Raw genomic sequence first — 27,327 nt, forward strand, 5'->3', positions numbered from 1 at the left:
TGGCACTCTGAATCTGGTGATGTGTTGTCACATCACCAGATTCAGAGAGTCTCCACAATGCAAGTCTATTCATTCTGTCCCTCACCATGTCAGCCTTTTCATTCTGCCCCTCACCATTCCAGCCTTTTCATTCTGACCCTCGCCTTGCCAGCTTTTTCATTCAGACCATCACAATGCCAGCCTTTTTAGACCATCACAATGCCAGCCTTTTCATTCAGACCATCACAATGCCAGCCTTTTCATTCTGTCCCTCACCATGCCACCCTTTTCATTCTGACTCTCGCCATGCCAGCCTTTTCAATCCCTCACCATGCAAGCGTTTTACTGTAGTCCCCATTTATGACACTCGCACAAAGTTTGGCCACAACATTTATTCGATCTGTTCAAAGACACAGAACATCTATGGCCATTAATGACCTGTAAGCGTTAGGCAAGGGTCTGGGGTAGAGCCAGGGCTGGCATATTGTAGAGGGAAGTGCAGAATTTTAAGTATACAGTATAACCTTTTTTTGACAAAAAAAGAACATAATGAGCAATAAACTATGCAACTAAAGCTATATTAATTACAAACATATTCATTAAAAAAGCATACCTATCATGTTGCCATCAAATGTTAATATTAAGTAACAGTTCAATGGGATAAATATACTTTAAAAGATTTAGCTTAAGTAAAGAATTGTGATCTAATGCTTGTTAAATGCAGTTTATCCACTGCACATCCGTTTATTCACATACTGCACTGGTGGTGCAGACTATCCATTGGCCTGGCCAGGACCTGGTACTAATGCAGAATATATACAGAACCACACACACTCATCTATATGCAGTTGGGGAACTTATACCATTTATTATTCCATGTTTCAGGGGGTGCACCCCTCCCTTAGTCAGGGCAGTAAGCGCCCCAATTACATACAGTGTAAGTGAGTGTGTGCAGCTCCGTATAAATTGTGCATTGTGATGTAATGCTGTCAGCTGATGTGAAATACATCTTAATATCTTAAATAAAGTCCTGATGATGGTCCCTGGTGGATTGAAATGCGTTGATGTCTTTGGTAATTCAATTAATTGTTTTTTTCTATACACAGTGAGTGTAATTATGGTGAGACTGACAGCATAACGGGACACCTCAAAAAACTTGCATCCAACATAACAGTTTAACCATTTTACCTTTGCCTTAAAACTGACATTAAATGAAATGTAACCAGAGTACAAATATATGCAAATGAATTAGCATTTAATCTAATTATTGGTGGTCGGTACAAGATGGCCAAGCAAGTTAGCCTACAAAGGTTGATTATATATGATATTCATCAGTGGAAAGAAGAAGAAAAGAACTTTCATTTGAAGCAACGTAGGGGGTTCTTCACAGTCAGGACAGTGAGGTTGTGAAATGCACTGCCGGGTTATGTTGTGATTCTGTTAATGCCTTTAAGAGTGGCTTGGATGATTTTTTGCAATGTAATTCTCCTACCGCACACCTGTAGTTCACCAATCCTGCAAGCTGGTGGTGCGTTCCTTCCGTTGACCCGGCCGGGTCCCTTAGCAACCAATGTGTAAAAGAAACGGATCCGCACACACCGATTAGTGCAGTCGGGGATTATCCCCTTTTATTCAGCCACCAAACATCAACGTTTCGGGGGGGAACACCCTTCCTGATGAAGGGTGGGTGTTCCCCCCCGAAACTTTGATGTTTGGTGGCTGAATAAAAGGGGATAATCCCCGACTGCACTAATCGGTGTGTGTGCGGATCCGTTTCTTTTACACATTGGATGATTTTTTGGACAGACATAATATATAAGGCTACTGTGATACTATAGTTAGTATAGATACAGGTATATATAATTTATGTGAAAGTATGGAGGTTTGTGTGTATGGATGCTGGGTTTTCATTTGGAGGGGTTGAACTTGATGGACTTTGTCTTTTTTCAACCCGATTTAACTATGTTACTATGTATGTCAGTTTAAGCCAATATTTTGCATGGGTAATACTGAAAAGGCAAAGTTTGATTACAAATGATATCATTCTAATTGCAATGATTCAAGTACAGATGGCAGTTTATTATCAGGGCTACATTAAATGATGCCTGAGTTGCATTTTCATTTTCTATAAGAAAAGCTGATCTCTAAGATTATTTTGTATTTAGTTTTTTTTAATATTACTGCATTGCCCATGGGGCTTTATGAAGCTGACCAGGCAGTATTTGATTCCTTCACTGCAAAATGAACATTCTCACCAAATTGCAAACATATTTCCTTTCCTACTGCTCTCTGTGTGACAGAGTAAAGACAGTGTGGATAAGTTGTACTTTATCTTGCTTTTATTTAAAGTCACACTGTCACTTTTTACGTTCAAGTCACACTAAATGCAAATAATTCAGTATTGATGATTCATTTAGCATATATTGGTTATTACATGTTACATTTTATTATTGTGCAGCGTTAATGAGAAATTAGCTCATAATTGTCCTTGAATGAATGCATTTGTACATATGTTCCATGAATAATGAGCTTTTTAGCAGCTCATTGCCTTCATGTTTTGTGTAATTTCTTCTTCTGTTTCTCTTCCTCCTCCATCTAATAATCATTTATCACTTCTTGTATCCTAAATATCACCTATTTTGCCACCTGATACTTTTTCTCCCACTAGTAATATTACGAAGGGATTTCTTTTGTACTGTCAATGCATTATTGGTTTCATTTCAAATTTTGTGCTAATTTTGTGCTAATTGAAAATCCGAAGAATCGAATTGAATTGAAATCCGTAGAATCAGCAACAAGTAGCAAAACTATTGACAAAAAAGTAAACGAAAGGCAATCTAACAATTTTAGGTAAGGGCATACGTTCTCTTTTGCACATTTTTGCACACTCCTACAATAGCTCTTGTAATAATAATGGCAATAGAACTGTATTGGTATAATATTGGAATTGCACTAATACATTATAAGACACATTTATTCAGAATAGGTGCACAAGCAGCCCTCGTGGGACTAGGAGAGCAATGTAAGAAAAGATTAGGCAGGTTGAATTCTTAGAACTCTCTATATTTGTACAGTATTTGTATTAGTGGTATCATATATGGTGTTGTATTTGTATTTTATTGGCATCATATTGGTATTTTTAGTATCATATTGGTATCACATTGATATTATTGGTATACTATTAGTATTTTATATATAGCACCACAGGGGCATGCAATATTTTACAAGGCTTGAACACAATTGGGATTCAGTCCATATGAATTAAACAATGAAAATACATATGAGTGCTGAGAGCTTCAGTACACATTGAAATTATATCAATGCCCCAAGCAGCTTACAATCCTTGTAATAATTGACAATACCCTGAAAAAGGTTCGTGTGTCTTAGCAACAGTTGCGAATTAATGACATGAGGGGTCCCCCTAGGCTACATCCACACAGGCCCCACTTCTAGGCTACTGCTGGGTTTGGATGCATGCTGATCCAGGAATGTGTGCACCCAAACACTCTACCCTAGTCGGGTTGGCGTGCACCAATGATCACTGGATCTGAACCCATCAGGACACATATACCCAAATATGTTTTGTCTGCTTTCATCTCCCAGCAGTTGCACTTGACTGGAACCCAATAAAAAAATAAATATAAATATTAACAGAAAATAGAAATAAAAGTTGAAAAAAAGCTAAATGTGCCCCTAATCAAACTGACTCCCTCGGCTATAACCTAGAGGAGCCTGTGCATTAATCTGCCCCTGTTTAACAACTTGAGGGTCTGATGGACCAGGGGTGTGGCCTTCTTTAAATACCTGAAAATGACAGGGGGCCGAATAACAAAAAAATTAACGCAAGCTGAGTGTTCACATCCTGTATTTGCAGAGAATATAAAAATATGATATACTATCATAAAAATTATATATTGCATTTTGCTGTGCTAGGCAAAATCTAGCAATTAAAAGTTAATATCAGTCTAAATGTTGATTGTATCTTTTATCCATAATGCCCATCTCATGTTATTAGACAACACTTGTTAACAATTTTTTTTCCACCAGATGTGAATTCACTGCGAATTTCTGCATTTAGCCATCTGCAAATCTTTTTTGTGAAACAGCAACAAAATTTGCCATGAAAAATTTTGCTGAGATCAAATTGTCACCACAAGAAAAACACCCATAGGGGCAAATTCACTAAAAAGCGAATTGTCGCCAGCAAACAATTTGACCCACTTCGCCAGGCAAAAATTAGTTACCTCAATGCTAATTCACTAAAATGCAAAGTTGCGTTGCGCCAAGTGCTGGTGACTTTTCGCTAGCGTTACTTCGGCAGTGGGAGCATTTCAAAGCAAAATTACACTAGCAATCACTTCTGCCTAGCGAAACTTTTAGTCCTATTGCGCTTAGGTCAATTTGTATAGGGCGGGCACATTAAAGTCGTATGGACGTCTTTATTAGAGATGGTGGTGCAAGTGCTTGAAGTGGCCACTTTTTATTACAAATGTCCAAGGAACCTGAATAAAGACAAAAGAGATCCTCTAATGCCCTACACATGAGCCCACCCTAAAACGAATGTTCCCTGCCCCTCATATGTCTGGGGAAAAATGTTAACACAAAAAAATTCAATAGTTAGGTCTTTTGAAGGCAATCCCACTTGAAAAAAGTACAAGTCGCCAGCATTTTTTTTTTGTACAACTTTAATGCATTTCTGGCACACAGGATATGATGTAAGTGACATAAGATTGAAGAAGATCTAGCTTCATTATGGCAGTTCGCCTGGTCTGAGGTGTCGAAGTAGACTCTGGTGAAAGAGGTAGCATTCAGTAAAATTCGCACTTTACTGAATTTGCGGAATAACGACCGGTCGCCAGATTGAAAAGTCGCCTGGCGATAGACTGCGAACAAACGCTAGCGACGGGCTTGTTCGCTACCGAATTGTTCTCTACGCCTGTTAGTGAATTGTCGATGTCCCTGCGGATGGGATTTCTGGCGAATTGACGCTAGCGTTGGCCACTTCGCCAACCCCACAGACTTTAATGCATTTCTACAAAAAAAAAAGTCATAGAGATAAAAAAAGTCTCCAGAAGAAAAATACCCAATTACTACGCTGCGTTTGGAGTGAGTAAAAATTGTTGTGAGCATAGAAATTGTTTTTGAAGCCCATTGACTTCAATGTATTGCAATTTTTTTCGTGTTTCATGAATTTTTCCACAGTTTCACAAAATTTTAAGCGAAACGGGAGAGATTCACTATTAGCTGGCCTAATCTCTAATTTACACGATAAAATAAATATTTTGCTAAATTTATGAGAGAGAGAGAGAGAGAGAGAGAGAGAGAGAGAGACATCCAACAAGTCAATTACACACTTGGCTAATTAATGTCTACATTCAATATTCACCTTATTGATTGGAAAGGTGTAGGATCATTAAACTCCAGCCATTCTGTCCATTAGATCAGAACACATATACAACAAGATTGTGTAGCTGTGAATATGACAATGCCTCATGTACTACTACATTGGCTAACTTGAACCTAAACATCATAAAAATAAATCCACAGAGACAATATAAATTAGACTAAACACAGAAAAAATATATTTTAAAGGATAAGTAAACCTTTAAAATAAGTGAATGTAAAATTGATGAGGGGGCTATTCTAAGCACTTTTGTCATTTACACTCATTATTTATTTTGTTTTGATTCCAAGATATTAAGGGATACATGTGCTGTTAATATGAATGAATTTTGTTCCAACAGCGCCACCTGCTGGTCAGTTTCCCACCAGTCTGACCAGCAAGTAGTCAAGGAAGTTGTCTGGAGAAAGAAAGAGGCTGATGTTCTTCTGCTTAGGAATAAAATTAGAAACCTTTCTCACATCTTTCCTAAGCAGAAGAACATCAGACTCTTTCTTTCTCCTGACAACTTCCTTGACTACTTGCTGGTCAGACTGGTGGGAAAATGACCAGCAGGTGGCGCTGTTGTAACAAAATTCATTCATATTAACAGCACATGTATCCCTTAATATCTTGGAATCAAAACAAAATAAATAATGAGTGTAAATGACAAAAGTGCTTAGAATAGCCCCCTCATCAATTTTACATTCATTTATTTTAAAGGTTTACTTATCCTTTAAAGATGGACAACAGGCCTGTAGTTACAATTTACTTTACACACTTTGTTCAGTGATTTTTAAAAGCAATGGAAAGACTTTTACAAACATATTTAACTTTCTAGATCAAAGTCACTGTAGGTAGATATATTGACAAATAATATTTTATAAGATTTAAAATGAACACTGCAATATGCAGTACGTCAAGGGAGTTATTCAGTGCGCAGACAAATCCCACAGCATGTCCTATGCACATTGTAAAGAAAGCAAATGGCTTTTATAGATTTTTCCCTTTGAACTGGGGCATGCAACGACCCATAAATGGGAAGCAAACAGCTCACACTGTTTAAGAGTTACATCCAAAGAAAACTGTAGCACACCGATCAAACTTGTCTTGTGAAGAAAAGTGTTTTTATTGGCTCACGGCAGACATAAAGTTTGGCAACGTTTCGGGCCACGCAGGGCCCTTTATCAAGCCTAAACTTACATTCAAAGTACTGTGTTAAATACCAAAGAAAAAGAGGGAGGAGTGGAGAAACAATGGTAGTGATCCTTCACGGATTGGTTAAGATTCAATGCTAATATACATAATTAATTGATAAATTTGAATAATGGAGTGACACATGTGAATAATTTAGTGAATCCTCAGAGATAGGTTAAAATTCAAACCCTGCATACATAATTAGTGCAATAATCACAGACCATTATGTTTGATTGGAAATTTTTTGTGCACCCATATAATAAAATATCCATAAAAAGTCCATAAATAGCAAAAACAAAAAAATAGTATGAACATTATGACACAAGTGTAAAAAAGTTACATATGAAAATATTATCACCTTAAAGTGCATATATGTATAAAAATTAATTTGTAATTCCCAATCAGGGAGAATATGAATGAATAAACTGAGGCGCAATCACGGTACTTTAACTGCATACTCAGTCCATTTTTCTCCCCAATAATCTTGGGTTATGCAGATGATGGTACCCGCACTCAGAAGGTTCATTCAAGGACCTTAAAAAGACAAAAATTGTTCGTTAGAATACATATGTATACACATAGTAGATATTTCAAAAAACCAGCACTGGTAAAAAGTCTGCCTACCTACTGATAAATAAACATAGATGGGGTATAGTCTTTATTCAGGCCCCTCGGCCACACTGTGTCCAACCTATGGATCCACTGCATTTCTAATTTTTGTAATGCTAGCAGTCTATTGCCCCCTCTCCTCTGAACTGGAACAGAATCAATTATTTGAAATTTTAATTGACTAATTGCATGTCCTGCGGATCGAAAATGTGCCGGTACAGGTAGAGAAGTTTGTCCTGTGCGAATAGTGGATTTGTGTTTAGAGATACGATCTCTAATCCTCTGGGTTGTTTCCCCTATATATAGCAAACCGCACGGGCATTTCAATAAATAAACAACATATGTAGATTCACATGTGTAGTACTGTTTAATTTTATACTGCTTACCAGAATGGGGATGATTGAAAGTATTTCCTTTAATTATTGAATTGCATTGACAGCAATGTAGACAAGGAAAAGTTCCAAATTTAGGCCTTTGTAAAAATAAGCATTTCTGCGATTTTAGGCTGCCAACATCAGCTTTGACTAAACGATCTTTCAAATTCCTTGCCCTTTTGTAGGCCAACATTGGTGGTAATTGAAAACTTGGGACTTCTGTCAGACAGGATTGTAACAGATGCCAATGTTTACGTATGATGTTCCCAATTTGTTTACTTGCCGTATTATACCGGCTTACAAAGGCTATCCTGTTATTATCCTTATGCTTTGGCACATTGGCAATTAACAATTCCTGTCTGGTTTGCTGGTGCACCTTCTCTAAATTGTTCTTTAAAATCTGTTTAGAGTAGCCTCTAGCACCAAACCGATCCACCATTTCTTTTAAATAAAAGTCACAGTCCTTTGAATCACTTACAATTCGCTTCACCCTCATAAATTGCGAGTAAGGAAGAGAATTTTTTAAAGCATCAGGATGGAAACTGGCAAAATGCAATAAATTGTTTTTATCAGTCACCTTCCTATATAGTTCAGTTTTAAGTATGTTTCCATCCTTGACCACTTTTACATCCAAAAAATTGATGGAAGTTGGATTAAAATCCATTGTAAATTTTAAAGTCTCTTCTATACCATTAAGAAAATGATGAAAGGCATTTAGGCTCTCTAAGTCACCATCCCAGATCAGCAAAAGATCATCAATGTACCGCAGATACAACGTACAATGAGATCTAAATAGGGAATTTTTATATATTACCTCCTCCTCAATGTGGGCCATATACAGATTTGCATAAGAGGGAGCTACGTTGCTACCCATAGCGGTACCCCTCTGTTGTATGTAGAAATTGTCCCCAAATAGAAAATAATTTTGATGCAACACTATTTGCAATAAATCCACTAAAAAAGACTTTTGTTCCTCAGTATATTCAGTGGTATTTAAAAAATGAGTCACAGCTGATATTCCTGTGTCATGATTTATAGATGTGTAAAGGCTTGACACATCAAGACTGACTAATAGAACATTATTGTTGGTTAATGTGGTCCGATCCAATATATTCAGTAGATGTGTGGTATCTTTCACAAAAGAATTAGTATTCTGCACTAGAGGCTGTAATATCTTATCTAGAAATACAGCCAATGGTGATAAGACTGAATCAGTACCAGCGACAATGGGGCGACCTGGTGGATTCTCCAAGTTTTTGTGAATTTTAGGTAATGTGTACAATATTGGCGTAATAGGATTGTCTTTAATCAGGAATTTTTTTAGATCGTCATCCACAATGCCAGCCTCCATTGCATCAAGCACACAATTTGCAATGCACTGTTGTATGGATGCTAGTGGATCCGAATCGACTTTCTTGTACACATTACCATCTGCCAATTGTAGATAAATTTCATCCATATATTTTTGTTTATTCATTACCACCAGGGCACCCCCCTTGTCAGCTGGTTTTATGATTAAATTGTCATTATTAATAAGATCTTGTAAACATCGCCCCTCCTTGTACGTTAAATTGGACCTCTGTCCCATCAATGGTCTTCGCTTAATTTTTTGTTTTAAAACATCCACATCCGTTTGTACCAATTTAATGTAAGCCTCCACTACATTATCTGTCATGGGAGGCACAAACATACTTTTGTTCCGGAGACCCACCCGTTTAAGGGATAGTTGCGAATGACCTGCCCCCACATTACTATATACAACTTCACTAGGGGGTGGGATTTTAGAGAAATGGCGTTTAAGACGCAAATTACGAAAAAATCTCTGTAGATCGACATCCAATTCAAAAGTGTCACATTTACTAGTGGGACTAAAAGATAAGCCCTTTTGCAATAAAGTCAATTGTTCAGATGTTAATAATTCGTCAGATATATTGTATACTAACGTTTCTGTGAGTTCCTCACTGTCCTGGGTGGTTGTTGTCGCGTCTCTGTTGCAAACGTTTTCTGATGTTTCGTGCCCCCTGCGCCTTTTTTGCCCTCGACGTGTCTTGGGGGGCTGTAATCTAAAAAACAAGAAGAAGAGGAACTCTCTGTGGCCGTATCTGGAGTACGTTCATCTGGAGTCTTCCAGCGCTGCTGCTTCTTTCCTTGCTGTTGCTTCCCTTGTATGTGATCCATGTGATCACGTGGTGCGTCCCGACGTCTATTGCGCTGCGTTCCACCAGTTGACGCTGCGTTCCATTGATATATATTGCCGGTTCTGTAATCTTCGGCATCTCTGTGGAATTTGGTTCTCTTTCGCTCCTCCACCAATCTCCGATGTTTAGCGATGGCCTCATCAGTTCTGGTAAGCATTTCCTTGTATTCATCAGATCGCAAAGCATTTTTCAATTGCAGCTCTATTGCCTTAATGCGGGACATCACTTCAGGAATAGCATTCTGTAAATATTCAATGTTCAAAAGTAATATGTCAAACGAACATTTATTCACTATTTGTTCATAGCGTTTAGCAAAGTCAGTATTGTCGTTGAATATAGTGGGTCTTAAATTAACCCTTAGGCCACGTGGGATGCGTCTAAGTTTGTAATATTCTTTCAGCGTAATGGAATGCAGTTCCAAACCTGTCAGACGTCTTTTCTCCTTTTCCAGTTCACGTGTGAGGTTATCACCAGTAGGTTCAGTCAGGAAGGAGTGGTTGCTCTGTTCCTCACCTAAAATCCTAATTGCATCTGCTTCTGTGTAAGCAAATGTTGTAGCATCTTGAGAATATGAGCCTAGTTGAGACATCATGTTAAGTAGTACAGGGAGCTTCTCTTGGCAGGAAAAGCAATTCCACACAGAATTAGAGTGCTCACCTGAACGTAATTACCCTCTCGGGTGCCGGGTGCTAAACAGTCCACAGGACCTCCTGCTCAAGGTCCAAATAACTCGAACATCCAAAGAAAACTGTAGCACACCGATCAAACTTGTCTTGTGAAGAAAAGTGTTTTTATTGGCTCACGGCAGACATAAAGTTTGGCAACGTTTCGGGCCACGCAGGGCCCTTTATCAAGCCTAAACTTACATTCAAAGTACTGTGTTAAATACCAAAGAAAAAGAGGGAGGAGTGGAGAAACAATGGTAGTGATCCTTCACGGATTGGTTAAGATTCAATGCTAATATACATAATTAATTGATAAATTTGAATAATGGAGTGACACATGTGAATAATTTAGTGAATCCTCAGAGATAGGTTAAAATTCAAACCCTGCATACATAATTAGTGCAATAATCACAGACCATTATGTTTGATTGGAAATTTTTTGTGCACCCATATAATAAAATATCCATAAAAAGTCCATAAATAGCAAAAACAAAAAAATAGTATGAACATTATGACACAAGTGTAAAAAAGTTACATATGAAAATATTATCACCTTAAAGTGCATATATGTATAAAAATTAATTTGTAATTCCCAATCAGGGAGAATATGAATGAATAAACTGAGGCGCAATCACGGTACTTTAACTGCATACTCAGTCCATTTTTCTCCCCAATAATCTTGGGTTATGCAGATGATGGTACCCGCACTCAGAAGGTTCATTCAAGGACCTTAAAAAGAGGTCTTTTTAAGGTCCTTGAATGAACCTTCTGAGTGCGGGTACCATCATCTGCATAACCCAAGATTATTGGGGAGAAAAATGGACTGAGTATGCAGTTAAAGTACCGTGATTGCGCCTCAGTTTATTCATTCATATTCTCCCTGATTGGGAATTACAAATTAATTTTTATACATATATGCACTTTAAGGTGATAATATTTTCATATGTAACTTTTTTACACTTGTGTCATAATGTTCATACTATTTTTTTGTTTTTGCTATTTATGGACTTTTTATGGATATTTTATTATATGGGTGCACAAAAAATTTCCAATCAAACATAATGGTCTGTGATTATTGCACTAATTATGTATGCAGGGTTTGAATTTTAACCTATCTCTGAGGATTCACTAAATTATTCACATGTGTCACTCCATTATTCAAATTTATCAATTAATTATGTATATTAGCATTGAATCTTAACCAATCCGTGAAGGATCACTACCATTGTTTCTCCACTCCTCCCTCTTTTTCTTTGGTATTTAACACAGTACTTTGAATGTAAGTTTAGGCTTGATAAAGGGCCCTGCGTGGCCCGAAACGTTGCCAAACTTTATGTCTGCCGTGAGCCAATAAAAACACTTTTCTTCACAAGACAAGTTTGATCGGTGTGCTACAGTTTTCTTTGGATGTTCGAGTTATTTGGACCTTGAGCAGGAGGTCCTGTGGACTGTTTAGCACCCGGCACCCGAGAGGGTAATTACGTTCAGGTGAGCACTCTAATTCTGTGTGGAACTGTTTAAGAGTTAGTCACATTTGGTGGTAACATTTTCATCAATAGATATTTAAACAATATTTTAGAGTAATCACCAGCTTCATTAAAATAAATCCTGTCACAAGCCGCAGCAGCAGCAAAGTATGTTGAGATCTAATTGTTACTGTGATATAAATACTAGAAAAAAACCGTTAATGATTAGCAATAATTAAAGTGAGCAGTAGGCTTCCTACCTGAGCATTTGTGAAAGAATTTGTTCTATTAGTATGCAATGTAGGTTGTATTAGTTGCAGGGGTACATGCAGTTTAGTGCATAATGCCATCATAAACAGAAGGATAAGGGAGAGCTGGACATACCTATTGCAGTATACAAATAATAAACAATGTATTCTCAAAGTCCAAGGGCAAGGTGCCATTGGATTGTAGAAGATCATTGATTATTATGTATTCCTGACCAAATGTGTTGTTAGTTTTTTTAATAGTCTGTTAAAATCCATAATATATAGGCTGAAATTAAAAAATAGTCTTGCATCTCAAAAAGAGGAAAGAAACATTTTCAGCGATAATGGCTTTTATTTTTAAAATAAAATAGGAACGTTGTACAAACTGGTTGTGATATAAGTGGCTTCCAACTGCTGTGGAACTGCAAACCCCAACTTTTTTTTTTTTAAACAGAAACAGCACCTTTGTTGCCTAAATGTGAGGTATATTGCACCACATACCTATTTCCACCACAAAATCCATGTAAAGGGTATATTGTACAACATAATGGAATAATAATCACTGTTAGCCATAGCTGCCCATCAGCCAATAGAATTTACTGCTCTGAAAGCAACCCTCTGTTTTGTTGCTATATTGTCATTATTCTGGCAATGGTTGCCAGACCAAAACTTAGCCTGCTGTCTGGTAACATATACTTTACTAAACATATTCATCATATATCTGTGGCACTGCTTTCTGTGAATTTGCAGCGCTAAAGCATATTGCTTGGTGATTAGAAATGACAAATGAGCATACTGTTAGTCCATGCTTGTGCTCTGATCCATATGGTTCAATAACATTTTTAGCTAATGAACACTTTTTTTTCTTATAATTACTTTACCCTGACCTGCTGACCATGGGATCGGCCTACATAAAAGGGAAAATGGAAATGACATACACAAAAAATGTATACATGTATCTATTGATGCATTCATCTTTGCAATAAAAAAAATTTTGGTTGTCCATGTTATTCCTTTTATTTCTTCCCCCCATAAAAGTCACTGGGGCAGATTTACTAAAGGGCAAAGTGGCCGTCGCTAGCGAAAATTCACCAGAAATCCTATCCGCAGGGACATCACCAATTAACTAACAGGCATAGCGGACAATTTTCTAGTGAAAGAGACTGTCGGTAGAGTAGTTCCACAGTCTATCAGCAGGCGAATTTTCGCTCAGGCGAACAATGGTTACTCAAATTTACTAACCTGCAAATTTTACAGAACCACTTTCAACAGAGTTTTCTTCGCCACCTTAGACCTGGGGAATTGATAAGATGAAGCTACATCCTCCTCAATCTTAAGTCAGTGACATCATATCCTGTATGCCGAAAAGTCATTCAAGTTTTAAAAAACCTTGGTGTTTTTTCATATTTTAAAGATTTTTGTGTTAACCATTTTTTTAACCAATTTGAGGGGCATGCCACATTTGTTTTAGGGTAGGCTCATGTCTAGGGCATTAGAGAATCTCTTTTGTCTTTATTTTGCTTCCTTGGACATTTGTAATAATAAGTGGCCACTTTAAGTATTTGCACCAACATCTCTATTAAAGACGAGCAAATACGACCTATATGTACCAGCCCTATTCAAATTGACCTAAGCATCAGATTACTAACAGAATTTTGTTAGGGAGTATTGAACGCTAGCAAAAGATCACTATGAAATGTTCGCGCTGACAAATTAACACAACCAAAACGTTCCCAACTTTTCATTTTAGCGTAGTGGTAACGAATTTGTGCCTGACGAAATAGTGGAAGTGTGCCTGATCTTTAGTGAATTTGCCCCTTTGAGTGGGGTATTCTGCCCTTTAGTACCTGATATTCATTGTCTTTTGCCCCACCATTTTAAATGGTCATTTTATAGTCATCAATTGGATAATCAGCAAACATCATCCAAGTGGGGATGAAACCTGTAACAATACAATGCAACTTAAATTTCTGAACTCCTTTACTTTTTCCTAACAGTCTTTAAATCTATAACTGAGCCATTTTCATATGCTTACTTTTTAATACTCCTTTTAATATGAACTAAGTTTTATAACATTAATGAATATTATGCTAACAGCGTTGATTGTATAAACATGTGAATCTGTGCTCACAATTGTCAGCTACAAAGTTACATCAGGCAAGCTGACATTCTCCTCTTGCCTTGCAAAGTGTGAATATATTGGATAATACTTCACACCTTTTCTGCCAGAAAATTTGGAAAGCTTTAAGCTCCTGACAGCATGAAGTCATGTAGTGAATTATACTCTGTTGTGATGTTAAAATTAAACAGAAAAACAAATTTTACCATGAGTGTACATCTGCATAAAATATAAAGCTTTGCTTAAATAAAAACAAGACACAAAGAAAGTGTCTTGAAAGAAAATGTATCCATAAAACTAAAAAGTTTAAGAATTTTAAAATACTTTCACAAACACTAGGCAAATGTATGCCTGGACAGTAACTAATAGCAACCAATGACTGATTAGCTGTTTAAGCTGGAGGAAGAATCATTAAAAAGGATAGAGTGCTACCTGGGACAAAATGGTTTATAAGGAAAGAGCCAGAGGAAGGGACAAGAATAAGAGGAAAGCATACCTCCCAACATTTAAAAAACAGAAAGAGGGACAAAAAGTTAAGCCGTGAGTAGCTCAATAAATTTTTTGACCACACCCACTTAATGGAACCCCTAATTACCATGTCCATTTTATGAAATTTGGCAGGTTATGGAAATTTGAACACATTTCTGGAAATTTTAGTGCTGTGGACACAATAAAAAAGGTTTATTGTGTCCACAGCCTTACGCATTTTGTGTACAAAAAACTTAGTATTTCAATAAGAAAGCAGGGAATGCGGGCTGAGCTGTCAAAATCAGGACTGTTCAGCAGAAAACGGGACAGTTGGGAGGCATGGGAAAGTGTGACATACTGTAAATCACTTGGGCCCTTTTATTGTATTGTGGAAGAGACTACTGTGAGTATATTCTACTTGGAACATACTGATTGACGCTAATTACCAATTTGTTTATAGGGGAAACATCACTGGTGAAAATTAGTATTAATGTAAGACAGACCTACTTTTTGTTGTTTATTTAGGGGAAGGGCAATGGCACATTCAGTCAAAATGCCCTTCACTGCATCAATTACTCTTCTCCTGAATGGATTATGAGTGTCACTGGCAATATCAGTGAGCTCAACCAGAATGCACCGTAGTAGTCAAAACACCTATGGTGCTATTGTTTGTAATATTGTTTTCATATTTAGTACTGAGTTTAGCAAGGATTACAACAGTACATGCCTATGTAATTTAACATATTACCCCCTTTAGACCAATTTTTGTAAATCCCAAATTTAAAACAACTGTTTTAAATATGATTGTGCAGAAATGCGAAAGGCCTCTTGCATAGATTATCTACATGCATCACCAAGATTGCATTGGACCATGTTTATTGCTTTCGGAACAATTTTCAGGCAAATTATAAGCTACTTACCTATAATACAAAAATCAAATGGGCTGTTTTTCCAAAACTTAGGAGTCAAACAGTTAAACATACACAGTAGAACTGGTATATTATGTTTTTCAGAGGACCAAAAAGATTGTGTACAATCATGGAAAATGTCAGGGAAATACATAATACACTTAATATTTTGGCATCACAAAAATGGTAAAATGTGGAAAAACTTAAAATCAGGGGATGTAAAATTAAAGTTTACTTGCCACCAAAATTGGTCTAGTATTGGCTTGAATTTCTCCAAAGACTGCAAACTCTTAAGCTTAATCCAGGTTTCTGATATAAATTATGAAACAGAAATGAAAGCCCCCACTATCTCCTTTCATTCTTCTCCAATTTTCAGGTGTGAACTGCCTATACCCTACCCTAACACTCATAACCCTGCCCTCTTGAACTATAAAACCTGTCCTCCTTTTACATATTGGACAACAACACCTTCTTGGACTCAGTAACCCACCAATGATCTCAGGTAAGATCCACAAGGACAGCTGTCATATCAATAACATGATACATCAATATTGCTGCTTCAAGGCTAAAATATTTCTATGCCCAAAGGATTCAGTGCTATAAATGCTAACTTGTCAACTGATAGATGAATTTGTATAATAACTGTGCCCTAAAATGGCAAACTATATATAACTTCATATGTGTATTTTACTTCCTTTGTCCTTTAGTTCTGGTTAAACAGTATGAGAAGGTTGAATGTTTCTTTCTTCCCACCTACACACATGTCAAAACATGACAAACATGACAAACACTGTTGGCAATGCCCTCTGGGACTTGCATAGTATCTACACCCTTCATAGCATGGGACAAACCTGTACAACGATGTCCTTTAATATAAACATTGCATTAGTAAAATATTCACTGTATTAGAATTATTTACCAGCTTAGTCTTAGAGACTAGACTAGATTGATTATGCAGATGAAGGGGCCAGTAAAACTTCACTATAAATGGTACTTTAGAACCATGGTAATAAAAAGTCTGGCACAGGAGCTACAAAGTATATATTTAAGAAATCACATTTTTGTTCTCTACATGAAATAACTGCTTACATTTTCTTGAAACGTAAAAATCATTAAAAAATGCAAAGCATCCCTTGTGTTATTAAAAATAAAATCTTCTATCTATCTGTTCTTCCTTAAACCAATTTACCTTTAAAGAGAAAAGTCCTTTTGATCAGAACAGAAGGGGGGTCTAAAAAGAGTGTCAAGAATCTGTCTTTTCAGATATTAGACATGGTTTGTTCAGACTAAATAAAGTACCTCCGGAACATTTCAGAATCTCTGTGCCTTTAGCAGTTAGAAGGAAAAGAGATCAAAATCAGATTACACACAAAACCTCAAATATTAAAAGAATTTCTGATGTTACAAATGTTACTAGGGATAATTAAATTCTTTCGTTTTAGCAGTTTCAGATATTAACAAATTATTCAATTTATAACTGTCACATTTTACTATATATGTTCCTATCATATTTACACAACAATGTTGTGTAAATGTTTTTGGAGTGTGGGAGGAAACACACAAAGGCATGGAGAACTATATCTCCTTTTAGATGATGTAGACTCCTGCAGTAGGTTTGGTGTCCTCCGAATCGGTCAGGCCCCATGATGCCCCGTCTGTGTGGGCGTTATGAGGGCAGACTGCATGGGGAGTCAGGAAAGAGGCTCAAAACATTTTGTTTAAAGAAATTACATTTTTAAGTTAACTGGCATGCACCTAAGCATTCTGTGCCTGCTGCTGTAGATTTGTCACTTTTATACTGTGCATGAAGGAGAGGAACATAAAACCATGGAGTAGAAAATAAACAGGACCCTTCTAGGGTGTATGACCAGTGCACCTCAACTACTGGAAATTGATTTTAAAGGGGGGGGGGGGGTCCTGCAATGTAATCAGTAAAACATATTATGGTCCAGCCCCCTATAAAGAATTTTAACAGCATGCTGCCTCTATAATTGTGACAAATTATTGAGAATTCATGATGGCACGCATTACGGTTTAAGTTTTCAACATAACTACTACATAAAAGTTGTAAATCTGTAGGCTGCGTTTGTAATACAGTTAAATGCAGGCAATACTAAATCTGTATCCAGTTGTTTTACTAAGCCAGCAACTAAGCCAGACACAGTAGGCTGTGGTTAACAAGTGATAATCTTTCCCTTGGAGGCTGATGAAAAAGAAGGCTTATCACAGTGTTTTCAAATCGACATTTAAGATGATTATCACAATACATACAAATTCCCTGCAGTGATCTGATTGCAATTAAACAAAAGCTTCTTTGTGCACAAAAATGTGTGCTCTGTAGATTAAAACCAGAGGAGGGTCAAAAAAGTAGAAAACTTCAAGAAGGAAAAATGTGCATTATGAATCAGTATAAAGCATTTCACATTCCCAAACCAGCATTCCACATGCAGACTGGTAGATCTACTTCATTCCACGCACTAAACATCATGTAATAGGTGCAAGGGAGGTCTACTTGGTCCAGCATGGAACATCCTATTTCATTTATTTGCAAGTTGATTTATGGTAATGTTCCCTTTATTTGCTTTATTGTTAGAATTATGTGAAAAAGTTGTTTTTTTAATGAGGCAATAGTATGCTGCAGGAAGATTTAATGTAATGCATACAACCGAGAAAAGAGGAGACGTTATCAAGATGGGGAGTGAGTCCTCGTAGGTAATCCGCCCACCGGTGAGGTAACATAATCCGCTCTAGCTGTGGTGAAGTAATCATCCAAAATGAGGCAGTAGTGTGGCTCAACCGGATCCAAGTAAAGTGCGGGTGCGAACCATTCGATTAAAACATATGCGGCTTTATTGAAAAATGCTTAAAAGTAGCAAAGTAGCGGCAGGGGAAACAGCTCGATGCGTTTTGTGACGTGTCACTTCATCATGCATAGTTTGCTTGATTCTAGTGACCAATAACAACCAATCAGAATTTCCGGGGGATCAACTAAAGTAAGTTACAAGTCCCCAAGCATACTTTGTCTGGTAACCCAACTTTATAAAAAAAATCACATTCCTTGAAGAAAAACAAGTTAAAAAAAAAACTTACAGTTCTACAGGTTTTTAGTATTAAAGTCACCCTTTAAACAAGCTGATGTCACCTATATCTTACCAGCCTTCTTGTAAAAGAAATTGATTTCCAGTGGTCACTTAACTTAACTTAACAGTTATTTAAATTACTTTAATGTCATCTCACTTTATTTTTTCCTCCTAGGCAATTTTCTGTTCTATTCCCCAGAGCACTGTGTGTACAATAAGAGCCATCACACAGTATGCAAGTGCTTACTTAGAAAGACTTTTGTGGGCCAGACTCATAGGGCATCTGGGTTTATTTTAATACTGCCATCTGTTCTTGGCATTAATGGACAGTGTTTTAAAATCATTTATCAGCATTTCAAAGTCTTGTTCATTCTCTCGCCATCTTAACTCTTTCACTACATGTTTGTCTAGTCCAATCTTAGAGCTGAGATATTTCCCTTAATTTGTAGAATGTACGCTATAGCTCTTTTCAGAAACATGTTTTGTCTTCCCTTATATACGTATTAATAACAGGTCCAGATTCACAGCAGATAATATGATTACAAGTAGGAAATCCCACTTGCAACAGTCAGAGGGGCACAGAAATATGAATAAAAGCAGTGACTTGAAACATTTGAGTGGGTAGGGGTTTACTCTGTGAATCTAAAGCAATTAGGGATTAAAGCAGCACCCTCCTAAAACCCTCCAACAAACTCCAAATGGAGAGGAAGTGTATTTTGCTTTAGGTAGAAATATCCCCAGATCAAACTGTATACGATGTAGAACTAAAACATTGTATCTATGGAGTTTGAAGCTCAGCTCAATGATGGTAAATAATATGTCCTTGAGGAGCCTTAGCATTTGTATCAAAGGAGCCTAAAAGGCCTTGAAACTTGACCCATCTGGGGCTTAAAGCATGCCTATCAAGTGCAGAATCGCAACCTATTTATAGATTCTGGCTTTGCCATTATTACAATAAATTGATTGAGGTTAAGATTTATGACTAGTAAATGTGAAACCATTAGGAACTATTGAAACTGAATCACTTATACTTAGCAAAAAAACAATCCATTGCCTTATGGGTTGGAACTGGCCTAAATGGCAACTATAAAAATTGTATAAAAATGTTGAAACATAACTCCTGATAGTTCTGCTTTTTAAAACGATTCCAAATCTGCAGGAAAAGAATTCCAGTAACACATATTATGCTTAATGTGTTGTAATTAGCCTGTAAAGTTACTATTTGTGATAGAAAGTGCCTACATGTCCAGTTAATTTCTGCCATAAACTGCAGATCCCTGATTCAACCAGTTGTAGTGTATGCTGGTCATGTGTAAGAAAAGTATCTCCTATACATATTTATGTTTGAGCCCTTCTACAGCAAACTAGTGTCTCTGGGTGGGCAGGATTATTCACACAGCTAACCTCCGCTCCGTTATTCAAACAGCAGTGCACTGTAACAGAACTTAATAAGTGAGAGAAAGTATTTTCCTGCATCACTGGGCAAGTCTGACCCAATAATGTTGGAGACATTGCTCAGCAGGGTGACCATACAAGCACAGCATGTATCATTCACTGAAAAACTAGCAGGATTTCAATGGAAAACAAATGTTTAAAAAGATTATAACTGTCAGTAATATTGCTTGGTCTTAGATTATTATACCTACTAATTTGGCATGCAATAATAGCTTATAAGATGGATACACATATTCCTGTTGAGAAACTCTCTCTATTACACAGACTCACAGCAAAAACAAATAGTATATAATTAGGTTCCTTGATTGTCACAATTTTAAGCTCTTAGGGGTGGCAAGAAAGCAACATCTATCGATTATTTCCCTTAAAACATTTAACTTACTGCACAACTGACTAAGAAGCACACCGAACGGGTTACATAAAAGGGGCTGTAGTCAATTCTTTGGGTAAGCAATTGAAAATTAAGGATATCACAATGCAGAACAAAATGCTATCATGGTTCCTTGCAGCTAATGGATAATACTGTATAGCAAATTTGCTCTAAAACAAAATAGCACTGAATATTTATGACAATATTTAAGCAATTAACAGAAGGCATGGATTCAGTATTTTACAGGAATATATTCATTTTCTGGAGCCTATATAATATGTCTAAATCAAATGTTATACTGAGATGTTCCTTTTAATATGAAGCATAATATGAAGCAGCAACTTTTCTACTCACAGATTCATAGATTTTCTATGTGCCTTTTAGGGTCCAGTAGAAGAGAGAAGAGTTAGATGGGCAGATATGTATGATGGGAGTATGAACACAAGCAATGGCTTGACCAAGGTTTTGGTCCAATAGATTTCAAGGCTGCTGCTTGGCGGTAGATGTGCAATGATCAAAGGAAAGTGAAGGAAGCCCAAGCACGTACTCAGCATTCACTCACAGAGTTGAGAGAGGACAGTGGACTTTAAATGGGAGCTGTATTGATGATTTATGCACTTATAGCCTATATCTAAGCAGTTCTTTCTTCATTTCATTCTTTATGTGGCACAGTGCAGCTCAGCTGTCTGCAGACTCTCTTTATCTACTGCAGAAGCCCAACAAAAAGACTGTGAAATGATGATACTTTCTAGAACAAATTCTGAAAGCTCAGACTAAGTTAAAATTCTGTGTATAGGCACACAGAGCATTTCTCATTTTCTACGATTGTGGGCCTCTAATGTGCTGGATTAACACTGACATGTGCACAGATCCAAGAAATAATTTTAAGAAAATGTGGTAACTATATGTAAATAGATAACATATATGTGTACTAGACGGTGTCATTTAAATATTTTGCTAGTTAGTCTTATGGTAATGTCAGATGAGGAAGACAGCGCTTACCGCTCCGACTCACTGCTGAGAATTGCAGATTAGGCCGGTGGTCACATCACACAGTGTTGAGGTGTGGCTTATTCCCTTAGTGTCCCAAATCGCATCAAATTACCAAAAGTGAAGTAGCTAGGCTGACCTGATAGGGAACTTAAGCTTGTCTTTGCCTGTGTGACAGCAGGGCTGTGTTTGGCTATTCCCCTTCTACTGTGCTACTGGCAGGGACTGTTAGGACATGCCCACCCCTCATTTAAAACACAAACAAGGACTGTTACAGATCTATAGGGATCTCCAATAAAGGGGGCATTTTTAAAGATAGTGTTCATTTTTTGCATAGTGTAAAAGCAGCACAATGTATTATTCATAATTACTTACAAAATTAGGGTTTTTTCATTTATTCTATATGTCTCCTTTAATCATAGGCATATGCATGTGATTAAGGGTGGCAGTGCCTAAAATGCAAATGGTCCTGTGGCGTACCTTTAATATGCTGAAATACAGATTCAAGCTTTTAATAAAGGTCCGGTGCTGCAGTGTCCCCTTTTAGGTTTGTACTGTACAAAGAAAATGTTGTTGCTTTTAGGCTTTAATAATAAGATGACATATGAACTGGCTGAATCATTGCCACTGTACCTTTCCATTAGGCTTAGCTTTAAGCTAATGTCACTCTGGGCGATTAAACAAATGAGTGAATTATCCAACAACTAGTTGCTCCTAACCAGTAACACTAATTAACACCTCTAACTGGGTGCCCATTTGTAAAGACAAATGGGCACAATGGAAACTGCAGCCTGTGTATTTCAAGCCAAATTGTCGTATGAGAAAATTAGTTGATGAGAATGTTAGCAGAAAGCCAAACAAAATAAAAATAAAAGAGGTTAGTAGTAATGTAAGTAATATCCCGGGGCTTACCAACAGTCTGAAAACAAAGTGTTCACTATAGATACACAATTTAAAAAGTGTTATAGAGTCAATTGACTGTTTTTTATACAATGAATATAAATTGGCATATGTGAGATATGCTGGCACTAATATATAAAAACTTAAATATAGTAATATATTCCAAAACACTTTCTGTATAGGGAAATACAGGTATGGGAACTGTTATCCAGAATGCTTGGACTTTGAGTTTTCCAGATAAGGGGTCTGAATCACCATACTATAAGTTTATTAAAATATCATTTATGCATTAATTAAACTCAATAAGATTGCTTTGCCTCCAATTATATCTTAGCTGAGATCAAGTACAAGGTCCTTGATCGAGGAATAGCCAAAACAGCATTTTAGTATTCACCAAAAGCTTCACAATAACTGACCTTTGGGACAACAAAAACTTTTTTGTGCTTCCCTGCTTTGTGGCAGGCATCCAGTTTGGGAACCGCAGCTGTAAGGTGGCAAGCACCTAAGGCTATTGGTCGGGGGGGGGAGTAATCTCTCGGGGAAAAAAGCAAAATTGCAAATTCTGACAGACACAGTTTTTCTGAAATACAAGCTAAATACTAGGGTTCTTGGAAAAAAAAATGTTTTTATAAATAATACTATGTGATATGGAAACACTTCTCCTTGTTAATCCTAAAATCAATGCAAACTTGTAATTCCTAGAGCATGAAATCGGAGTTAAAGGTTTCTCAGATAAGGAAGATATAAATAATCACACAGTCTACACTCTGACAACTTCAGCTGTTCCTATTTCATTAGAATGACCAGTAAGAGCTCCTGTTAAGCATGAACTAACTCCTTCCAGCCTTTTATCAACCACAAAAAGAGGTCAAATGGATGATTGGAAATCCAAGGTTCTGCTGACAAACGCTAGTGCCACTACTGAGTCCCAGAGAAGCAAACAGTTCAAAAGCAAACATGCCCTCAATTTCCATGAGAGTTAAGAGATATTGAGCCTTTGTTGCTACCAAAGCTATACAGAAGCCTCTTTGAAAAAAAAAAATAAAGCCACAGGAGAGTTAACTACAAAGTCCAAGCATCCATTAGTCATTGCACATGTTAATGCAGAAATATTGTACAACTGAAGTTCAGGAAGGAATGTGTTCTGTTATTTCTTCAAGGGGATCTCTGAGATAATTATAATATTAAAACATGGTGTGAAAAACAGTGTCTGTCTTTTTATGCAAAGTCAAATAGAGGGAGGGCAGTAGTAATGTCCCAGGGTGTACATAGAAACTGAAACCACATTTGTATGGATAATTTAAAGGAAAACTATAAACCTGAATAATGAAGGTCTCACTAAAAATATACAGGTATTGCAACATATGTTAAATCCTGCTTCATGTAAACAAACCATTATCATAAAAATATACTTTTTAGTAGTATGTGCCATTGGGTAATCCCAAATAGTATATTGCTATTTTAGGAACCAATGGCTGCCCCCTGGGATCCTAGGATTCACAGTGCACACAAACATACTAAACAAACAATACATGTTAGGTCACATGAGCCAAATAACCGACAAAGTTCTATCTCTTTGTGTTAACTTGCATTGTTTTACCAATGGTAGTTCTGCAACTAACTTGAGAGGGATAGGGGTGGGTTTGTGTGTGTCAGGTGTATCAATCGGTCCTGTGCCCTTTGCAGGTGAAAGTTATTATACTGCTAATAACTCCAGCACATATTGAAACATATTAAAGGCTGTGTTCCTTTCGTTCAATAAAATGACAACTATGCTAACAAGAATTTTGCATGTAGAATATTTGCATCTTAAATATTATGTATGTAGGGATACATAGGGTTAATTTCCCCTATGGTCTGAAATCCCACATGGTGGGAAATCCCCTGCCCAGTGCAGTGTTTTCTGGAAGATACCGGATTTGTCCAGAAGGTGTCACTGCTGTGTAACTGCTTCATATACCTAGAGCCATGTGTTCAGGCTCAGAGTTAGTTCACAGAGTGAGTTGTGCCTGAGGGAGGGTAGTGAACGGATGCAGCGTGTCCCCTGTTTGAGAAACCGGCTTCATTTGTATGCCTGCTACGTGGGAACAGCTACTTCTGTCCATCTGGAGAGGTATTTGGTCAGGTAGCACTACCTGGGGAAAGTTTAAGAGCTCTTGGGGAAAAAGGGACTGTGACCGTCTTTGTCCACCAGGTGTGGAATGTCGGACTTTGCCTGGTAAGAACTGTACCAGGGTTGGACTGCAAAATGTTCCCCAGGGTAGTAGGGCAGTGATATGTAACTTGCATATTTACTCTGCACTTGTTATATAAAGTTTATTTGTTTTATAGCACTTGGTGTGGTTAATTATTTGTTCCTAGTGGGGCCACCTGTAGGTGTATTCTGGATCCCACTAGGTGGAGGCACTGCCATGAGAGGTAAATTCCAAGTACACTTTCACTTAGCAAAGGGAATTCAGGATCTGTATATGGTAAGACATTGGTGATCTATATCATATATTAAAGGAAGGGATTAAAATAGGGTTTAACACTTAGCAGGAATCTTAAATGTAACTGTGCTATGTATTTATTAAATTTATTATTGTATTGACCCCTGTTTTCACTAAAGAAATTAAAATATACACATACATAATATATCTGGCTCCAAGAGTTGTAGTAAACTGAATAACTGTCCCTCTATATGGAAACAGGTGGACAGCATTGATATTAATTTCTTAAGGGAAATAGGAAATATTTTTCTCCCCAGCAGAGGAGTGATCAATGCGTTCCTTGATCCTGTGTCACATACTAGGTCACTCGATCTTTTGGTGCATGCACATGCCCTAACATGGCTACCTGCACCAGGATCTCCCTCCTGCAGTGAGATGCATAGATCTTGCAAAGGGAGTTTTCTTGCAAAAATAATATTGTTTCCCCCATCAACAGCTCCATTAAACCACACCTCCAGTGGGGGAAACAATTTTTCTATAATAGTTGCCCTTTAATATTCCACTTAATGGCACTGAACAACACAGTAGTGGAATCCATACCCCGCCCCAGACGAGGCGGCGATAGAGTGAAAAAACTCTTAAAAAGGGAGGCATATTGGATCCGCCGCCTAGAGACCTTAACCCCTAAAGGCCTAAATAAAGAGTACGATTTGCAGACAATATATTAGAGTCTAATGTTAATTGCAATTTTAATATTTATATTTTACAGATTTATGTACACACAATAAGGCGAACAATTCGGATTACTTGGACAGATAAGTGCCAGTGGCAACAGAATATATTGTTTACCGTTACATTGTATAACTTTGGAAACTTTGTGTGTATTGTTTTAAAATGACCATGTTTTGTATCTATTTTACCACACCAGAGGGCGCTATCTGGAGTGCTTTAAAAGGAAGTCTGATAAATGTATCAGTTAGTTTGACAAAGAGCCAGGACTTGGCTCGAAATGTTACTGTATCGTTGGTCGTAGCCATGCAACAATAAAGGCTTTTTATCTATGAAAAGGTGCTGTCCGTTACTAAGATTTTTACTGAACAACACAGATCCATAAAGATGTGAATTAGGACAAAATATACAGTTTTCATTTTAAACAGGTCTGTATTTTTTTCATTCTACACAATATTATAATAATATAAGAAGAAAGAATAATTCATTAAAAAACTGTTAAAATTCCCTTCACTGTGTATGCTTGCAATCAATTAGAGTACATTAATAAAACAGAAATGTTCTAATTGCTAATAATACTATTTCTGTCCTACTGTCATATCACCGAGTCTGAGACATGCAATTGCAATAGATCATATAAGAAGCAATACATAATCACTAAAAGTAAGTGTAGCATATGCCAGACCAGTTTGAGCTGGGTTTTGAAGTTAAAATTGACCACATGCAAAACTGTCAAGGGGGTGGTCAAATTAAATGGAGTCTTTCCTTTTTGAAGAAATTTGTACAACACAGCCTACCTCCAAACTCACTATTCTGCTTATGACACTCTTGCCCTTTACCTGACTGCTCAATGCTAGATGTTTCTCTGCTCATACAACAGCCACTTACTATAATCTGCCAACTTGTCACATTTACAGAGTCCCATGTCATGTGCTGACCAATTATTGCTCACATAAATCAATATTATCTTAGATATGGCAACTCTCTGGTATAATGTTGCAACATCATGAAAAATCAGGGACGCTTTACTGAGTGTATTATTGTCTGTTTAGGATCATAACATTAAATTTCTCAAATCTGTTCATTCTGAAGTTGGTTATCTGGCCTTAAAAAAATTTTCAGGGCTTACCAGAAAGTGGGCACAGTTGGGGTATTGCTGGGTGTACCTGCAGGCTTTGTATCCAGAATAGTATCAAGGCATATACTGCAGCTACACAAAAACCGTTCTAATATATTTGGCATATTCCTTATATATATATATTCCATATATCTATACAGTATCTACTAAGGTCACAATACTGCACATTTTGTTATATTTCTGGGGGTTTGTGGGTTTGCAGGCTGTTAATGCATTACGCAGTGATGGCTACTCTAGTTGAATGCCGATAGCAAAATTTATTTTAGAGAAATAAAATTTCTGCTTAAAAGCTACAGCTTGCAACACTTCTTAACATATCACAAGTAATAAGGATGCATTCCTAAAATCAGATAAGGGAAAAGCGACACAGCAAGATGGAACTGCTGAGCTGAAAAGAATGCAAACAGTGTGCAGTCGTTGGCATTCAGGGTGAAGTAGCTGCAGGGATAAACTGTGAAGAAGCAGTGTCTGGAACCAGTACAAAAGGGAAAAAATAAGGTCAGGTTGGGTAGGTGTTGAAAGAAATGCAGAAAAATATTGTGTGAAGGCTATTCTGTTCTAAACTAAAAATGTTGTATTACGCTGGGATACTTTACATGTAATATGGGTTACTGTGTGGATGGAA

General features: G+C 37.1%; 2 protein-coding genes across 2 annotated transcripts in view; both read right to left on the reverse strand.

Moving 5' to 3' along the window:
- LOC108700132 (X-linked interleukin-1 receptor accessory protein-like 2) overlaps positions 1-27,327 on the reverse strand; it is a 470,858-nt gene that overhangs the window by 361,195 nt on the left and 82,336 nt on the right. The gene's annotated exons all lie outside the window — the stretch shown is intronic.
- Positions 6,630-9,662, reverse strand: LOC121397676. Its single transcript, XM_041574823.1, has 2 exons — positions 9,129-9,662; positions 6,630-9,090 (listed from the first exon to the last, which is right to left on the reverse strand). Exon 2 carries the CDS (start codon positions 9,014-9,016, stop codon positions 7,181-7,183), a length of 1,836 nt encoding a protein of 611 aa, XP_041430757.1. The 5' UTR covers positions 9,017-9,090; positions 9,129-9,662; the 3' UTR covers positions 6,630-7,180.

The sequence above is a fragment of the Xenopus laevis genome, chromosome 8S (assembly GCF_017654675.1).
Source record: "Xenopus laevis strain J_2021 chromosome 8S, Xenopus_laevis_v10.1, whole genome shotgun sequence".
NCBI lineage: Eukaryota > Metazoa > Chordata > Amphibia > Anura > Pipidae > Xenopus > Xenopus laevis.

Bases quoted from the DNA above. Each gene is read 5' to 3' on its own strand.
- LOC121397676 (XM_041574823.1), bottom strand. From the start codon at position 9,016: ATGAATAAACAAAAATATATGGATGAAATTTATCTACAATTGGCAGAT.